General features: G+C 45.4%; 1 protein-coding gene across 3 annotated transcripts in view; it reads right to left on the bottom strand.

Moving 5' to 3' along the window:
* Positions 1 to 5,317, bottom strand: part of Wdr59 (WD repeat domain 59) — a gene marked incomplete in the record, with an annotated part of 99,588 nt that extends 94,271 nt beyond the window's left edge. For all 3 annotated transcript variants that reach the window (XM_017795573.2, XM_029558591.1, XM_029558592.1), the window contains 1 exon segment: positions 5,151 to 5,317. In XM_017795573.2, the coding sequence (XP_017651062.1) occupies positions 5,151 to 5,204 (54 nt within the window).
* Positions 5,318 to 7,216: the final 1,899 nt, after the last annotated feature.

The following is a 7,216-nucleotide window of genomic DNA, read 5'->3' as shown; positions in this document are numbered from 1 at the left end:
CTACCAAGTATTGTTGCTCGACCTAGACCAAATTTTTTTATAATGCTAACACTCATTGATTCTTCAGAGCAGTGCCAAGCAGTACACATTCTCTACTCTTCAAACTCAAGTAATGGCTTTATAAATTATGCTTGTATTATGTATATATAAAAAAAAGTTTCACCTTTCAGGATGGGGTGTTCCTCTGAAAAAACAAGAAGTTTAATTAATGTTAGATCTAGGCATGGTGCCCACCTTTAATCCCAGCACTCAGGAGGCAGAGGCAGGAGGATCTCTGTGAGATTGAAGCCAGCCATGTCTACATAATGAGTTCCAGGACAGCTGAGGCTACAGGGAGACTCTGCCTCAAAACAACAACATTAACTTTTTAAAATTTCCTTGGGGGTCTAAGGAGATGGCTCAGTCAGTAAAGTGTTTGTCACAAAAGCATGAGGACCTGAGTGTGATTCCCAGCACCTAGCCAAAAAGAACCAGGTATGCCAACTGTGGTGGTACATGCCCATGGGATATGCTGAAGAGGCAGAGACCAAAGAATCATGAGCAAGCTTAAGGCCAGCCTGGAATGCACCTTTAAAGGGGCTGCTCTTAACCACTGAGCCATCTTTCTAGCCCCGACCCCCCAATTTTTGGGTATGTGTGTGTGTAACACAAGGTCTCACTATGTAGCCCTGGCTGGCCCTGAACTCTCTATGTAGCCCAAGCTGGCCTCAAGCTCAAAGAGATTTGCCTGTCTCTGCCTCCCAAGTGTGGGACTAAAGGTGTGCGCCACCTTACCTGGCCCCAAAATTGAATTTTTTAAGAATATGAGCATGTTGAAAGTTTACTGTTCTGGCCTTTTTTTTCTGAAAGACAACATGAAGTTTTAACTTTTTCTATGCTATTGAAAGTTAAATAGGTTCTACCTCTTGCCAATCATCATCAGAAAAACAAGCTAATTCACCCCATGGATATACCCTTTCAACTAAATAGAAAAATCAGAAGGAAAAACTGAAACTCCTACAAGGCAGTTAAATTACCCAATTTACTTTGTTCTCCTCCTATGACAACTGCTGTTTAGGTTTAATTATTTGTTCCTACTTCATAGCATCCAACAGATGCGCCAGCACCCTCTCTGCAGGCCTCTTCAATTACATCTCTATAAAGAAATAGGGGTGAGACAACCTAGGTTTCTGAGAGAATTAAAAGGTTTGCAGATTAACATCTTCCAAATTAGCAGGCTTAGACAGATGATAACAGATTCGGTTCTGTCCTGATCCCTACTGAAAGCAATTAACAAGAAGAGTAACAGCAATATGCTTTACCCTAGAAGTCTGGCACCTCTCTTGGGAAAGAAGGCCTCAAGACAATGCTGACAGCACCAAGTGCTTCAGGATCCCTTAATCTGAAAAGGTGGCTGGTCAAATTCTCCATGGGAACTACTTATCAGAGGGCACCACAGAGAAGACTGGTGGGTGGCTTCTCCACACATTAAGCTTCATGGCAAGAGACTGGATGGGGATTTAGAAAGGATCACACCATCTATTCACTGTGATCCAGATTTCCTTCAGTGCAAACCAACTATCAACACTGTGCCTGGAACAGTGTGAACTCAGTAGGAGATCACTAACTCCTTATGGGGGGAAAATGGCTGGGGAGGGCTGGGAAGATAGCTCAGCAGTTAAGAGTGCTTGCTGCTCTTCAGAGGCCCTGAGTTCCCAGCACCCATATCAGATGGCTCACAAGCACCTGTAATTTCAACTCCAGGGGCTCCAATCCCTTCTTCTGGCTTCCGAGGGCAACTGCATTCCTAAGGCATACACACACATACATAAATCCTAAAAAGGCTGGAGAAATGGCTCAGCAGTTAAAGTGTAGTCGTGAGGACCAGAGAATATGGATCCCCAGAAACCAATATAAATGTTGGATAGATGTGGCAGCATCACTACACTTTCAGTCTCAAAAGGCTGAGACAGGGGATCCCCAGAGCAAGCTGGGGATATAGCAAGAATAGCCATATCAGTGAGCTCTGAGTTTGATTGAGAGACCCTGATTCAATGAATAATGCAGACTAGCAATCGGGATGATTCTTGACATCAACCTCTAGCGTCAGCATACATATGCACCCTACACACATGCAAAACCATGCATATACACAGATGTACATACCACATACACACACAAAAATGGACAAAATGATAAATCCTTATTAAATAAACAAGTGAATAAAAGTTTGGCACACAGAAAGTATTCAATAAATATTTATTAAATAAATGAAGAGAATTGCCAAGTAATGTCCCAGGTATAAGGAAAGGGAGGCATGATATTTACAATGGACCAATGTGTGACAGCTGAGCTCTGAGCTATTAAGAGATAAAATAACACAATGAGCTCTGGGATCAGAGACTATGTCCAAATCCTAATGCCACCAGACACTTACAGAAGGCCTCAGCCAAGTCACTCAAGATCAGCCAAATGGGGATCAGCTTCCCCTTTTGGTATAAAGGAATAATGCCTACTTAGCCTGCATGACTCTTTCATTAATTAGAAAAAGAAAATGTAGATAAATTGCCTAGCACAAAGCCTGGCACATGAAGACTAGGTAGGTGTAGGAAAATGATAAAAACTTGAGCATGTAGTTCATTTGGTGGAGTGCTTGCCTAGCATGCATGAAGTCCTGAGTCTGATTCCCAGCACTGCATGAAACTATGTGTGATGGTACACACCTGCAATCTCAACACTTAAGAGGTAGAGGCAGGAGGATCAGAAGTTCAAGATCGGTTGGGCATGATCCCAACTCTCAGGAGGCAGAGGCAGGCAGAGCTCTGTGAGAATGAGGCCAGCCTGGTCTACATATCAATTTCTAAGCCAGCTGGGGCTACAGGGAGACCCTGTCTCAAAAAAGAAAGAAAGAAAGAAAGAAAGAAAGAAAGAAAGAAAGAAAGAAAGAAAGAAAGAAAGAAAGAAGTCATCCTCAGTTACATATCAAGTTTGAGGTCAGCCTGGGCTACATGAGACCCTATCTCAAAAAAAGAAAAGGTAGATGGTCCAGCAGGTAAAGATGCTTGCTAAGCAAGGCTGACAGCCTGAATTCCAAAATCTCAGATTCCATGGTGGAAGATGAGGATCAACTCCTAAGGACTGTCCCCTGATCTCTATTCACCCACACTCAAACACACATCACACACACACACACACACACACACCACACACACACACACACACACACACACACACACACACACACAAACACAGGTACAACAGGAATATTTGAAAATGTTTAGGGTCTGTAGAGATGGCTCAGCAGTTAAGAGCACTGGCTACTCTTACAGAGGACCCAGGTTCGAGTCCCAGCACCCACATGGCAGCTAACAACTGTCTGTAACTCTAGTTCCAAAGGATCCTACACTTTCTTCTGACCTCCGTGGACACTGGACAACATGGATGCACTTACATACAGGCAGACAATATACTCATACACATAAACTTTTTTTTTTTAATGTTGGGGCCAGAGAGATGGCTCAGCAGTTAACAACATGTTTGCTGTTCTTCCAGAGGACCTTGGTTCAATTCCCAGTACTCACATGGTGGCAAACAACTGTCCATAACTCCAGTTCTAGGGGATCCAACGCTCTCTTCTGGTCTCTGCATTACACACACGGTGCACTTACATACATGCAGGCAAAACACTCATAGACATAAAATAAAAAATATTTTTAAAAAAATTTTTGGTCTTTTTGAGACAGGGTCTCCCTGTAGCCCCGGCTGACCTGGATTCACCATGGAGACCAGACTGGCCTCGAACTCACAGAGATCCGCCTGTCTCTGCCTCCCAAGTGCTGGGATTAAAGGCAGACGCCACCACGCCCGGCTTTTTTTAAATTTTTAAATAAGAAAAAATGGTAAACAGCCAATGCTAACAATTTTCAAATTGCATTTCTTCATTTATTTATTTGGGGGGGGTACATGAGGGCACGCATGCCTGTGCAAATGACAGCTTGCAGGAGTTGGCCCTCTCCTTCCAATTAGGGACTGAACTCAGGTCATCAGGCCTGATGGCAAGCGCCCCTACCCACTAAGCTATCTTGAAAGCTTAATGCTAACGATCTTTTAAAGATAAAATTTTTAATTTTTGTTACATTTATTTATTTACTGTGTATTTATGTGTATATGTGGGAGCCTGTGCCACAGCATGTGTATAAAGGTCAGAGGACAACTTGTGGGAGCTGGTTCTCTCCTTCCACTATGTGGGTCCCAGAGATTGAACTCAGGTCATCAGGCTTGTCAGCAAGTACCTTTACCTGCTGAGCCTTCTCACTGGCCCCCAGTACTAATAATTGTTTTGTTTTGTTTTTGAGATAGAGTCTCACTATGTAGCCCTGGCTGGCCTGGAACTAACCATACAGACCAGGCCGGCTTCAAATTCACATAGATCCACCTGCCTCTACCTGCTGAATGTTGGTATTAAAGGAATGCATCACCATGTCCGACCAATGCTAACAATTCTTTATTCTTGCCATGTGCCGTCACTGTGCCACACATCCTAAGCGTACAGGCTCATAAAATTCTCACGCCAGTCCCGTAAGGTAAGTACAATGACTCCATTCTACAGGTGAGAAAACTGGTGTGTAAAGAGAGATGACAAGGGAGGGGCTATACAGGTTTCCAATCCGGGCAATACAAGAAATTTTGTCAACTACAATGTTCCACTCCTAGACATTAGCAACCACTTAGTGGGCTAGGCGCTGCAACAGGCACTCTGCAAGCAGTATTTCACCTAATTCAGAGGCAGAGTTCAGTCAACAGCCGACGCTCAGAAGTTTCCCAAAGTTGCCAAGTGCAGCTGACCGCCTTAGGGAGTGGACACCTCCGGGCTCACTACCCTGAGCGTGAGAAGTCTCCCTGCAGCTTTTACTCTGCCACAGTGTCCCAAGGCAGATCAAAAACCCGCGTAGAAGCCCCTCAAACCCTGTCCACGCCTGCCCTAACTGTCCTGAGCAGACATCAAAGTTCCCCCGGGCTGGCCCGAGTCTGAAAGCTCTAGGTCACCCCCTTGCCCATCTCCGCAACCCCAGCAGAGGGTCTTGGCTTAGCACCCTGACTGATGGGCGGCGTGGGGGAGGGGGAAGCACGGAAGGCGCATGCCCAGACCGCCCCATTCGCAGACAGCTCACCTGAGAGTCCCGGAACTCGACCACCACGTTCTCGCTGCTCCAACGCGCCGCCATCTCCTCAGCAGGACCGCCGGGTACCCGGCAGGCGTCTCCTCCAAGCCCCGAGATTCCCGGGGCTCCTAGAGCCCCAAGCCGCCTTACTAATCAATCCGTCTCCGCTCCGCCCCCATGCCTGACCGCAGCCCATTGGCTAACCCAAGAATGGGATCCGCCCCCTCTGCTGTCTTCTCCAATAGCGGGACGCGCCTGCCCCCAACAGACACGCCTCCTATCCCTTCCGTCATCAATGTGAGTCACCCACGCTTCCTGCGACTGCGGACACGCCCCCTGTCGCCCGCTCTGTCGGGAATTGTAGTCAAGATGGAGTACAGCGTGGGTGACCCGACCTGGCAGGTCGGACGCCTGTGGTCTTTGCTATCTTCCCGCTGGTTCGTGTCCCTCGTCTTCTCCCTGTAAACGACACGGACATTCGATCCAACGGAAAACACGTCTTCTGATGCCTGCCATCAAGGCTTTGAAAAGACTGAATGCACAATTTATTGGGTCATACAGTATTGCCTCCCAAGATTTCTGGGACTCCTGAAGGTCTCTGCGACACCTGCAGTGAGTGAGAGGTGGAGGACGGTCTCCGAAGATAAAAAACAATATTTATAATCCCACTTTCATAATTCTGTCACTCTTCTCCCACCAGTGTACAGTAACGTTCCTCCTGAGGCTATTTGGTACTGAATACAGAAGCAGGGATGCAATTGTTTTCTAGTAAGTCAAACAGTAAAAGATTTGTCACTCTATTCGCTAACATGATTTTGGCTCTGGAAGACGTAGGGGTTTTTTTTTGTTTTGTTTTTCATTTAAGCTGTGTAATGTTAATGATAATTACTGTTTTACTGTGAGTTTTTAAAATGCTCGGTTCTTTAATATTTTATTTATTGATTTAATTTTATGCGTAGGAGTGTATTGCCTGCATGTATGTAAGTGCACCCGTGTCGTGCAGAGCCCTCGAAGGTCAGAAGAGGACGTTGGATTCCCCTGGAACCGGAGTTACCGACAATTGTCAGCCATGTGAGTGCTGGGAATCGAACCCAGGTTCTCTACAGGAGCCGCCAGTGCTCTTAACCACCAAGTCATCTCTCCAGCCCTTTGGTCCTTATTTCTAATAGTTACTATCAATACATTAGCCCACATAAGCATTTTTTGGAGTCTTTGATATTTTTTGAGTGTGAAATAAAAAAAGAAAAAGGGAGGGCTGGAGAGATGGCTCAGCAGTTAAGAGCACTGGCTGCTCTTGCTCTTGTTGGATTCCCAGCACCCACATGACAAATAACCATATGTACCTCCAGTTCCAGTGGATCTGGTGCCCTCTTCTGACCTCTGCAGGCACTGCACGACACGGATGCACTTACATGTGTGCAGTTAATGCACTCATACACAAAATAAATTTAAAATAAAAATAATATTTTTTAAAGAAAAAGGTTTGAGAACTATTGTGTTAGTATGGTAGGTAGTAGTTAACATCTCTTCAATCCCACTTTTCAAATCCTGTTGTTTGAGACAGGGTCTCCTGTAGCCCCAGCTGGCTTTGAACTTGCTATGTAGACCAGGCTGGCCTTGAACTCACAGAGAGCCACCTGCCTCTGCCTCCAGAGTGCTGGGACTAAAGGCATGCACCACCATGCCAAGCTCTCAAATCCTGGTTTAACTGGCTTTACAGCACTTTCCCTGCAGTAGAGGAAATGGCTTACCTTATTTGGTGGTTGGAAGGGACTAATACATGGCCTGACATGTTATAAAGGCTCAAGTATAAACTATTGTTATTGTCAATATTATCACTATTTCTATGTGTATGTCATTTCATGGATGAGAAGGGGTGGCTTCTTTCCTCTGGAAATGTTGTTTATAAAAGTGAAGACAAACTTGTGGGTAGGTGAGGGTGACCATCATCTCTCCCTTCTCTGCCTAGGACATTCCAGGTTTTAGCATTATGTCCAGGAAAAGCTCCTTCATCCCAGAAAATTCTTGGCACCAGGAAACCTGGGGCCATTAGTCCCTCTACAGTAGATATACAC

The sequence above is a fragment of the Nannospalax galili genome, unplaced genomic scaffold (genome assembly GCF_000622305.1).
Source record: "Nannospalax galili isolate Female #2095 unplaced genomic scaffold, S.galili_v1.0 scaffold568, whole genome shotgun sequence".
NCBI lineage: Eukaryota > Metazoa > Chordata > Mammalia > Rodentia > Spalacidae > Nannospalax > Nannospalax galili.
The sequence above is the reverse complement of the archived record's forward strand: the minus strand, read 5'-3'. Positions and strand labels throughout refer to the sequence as shown.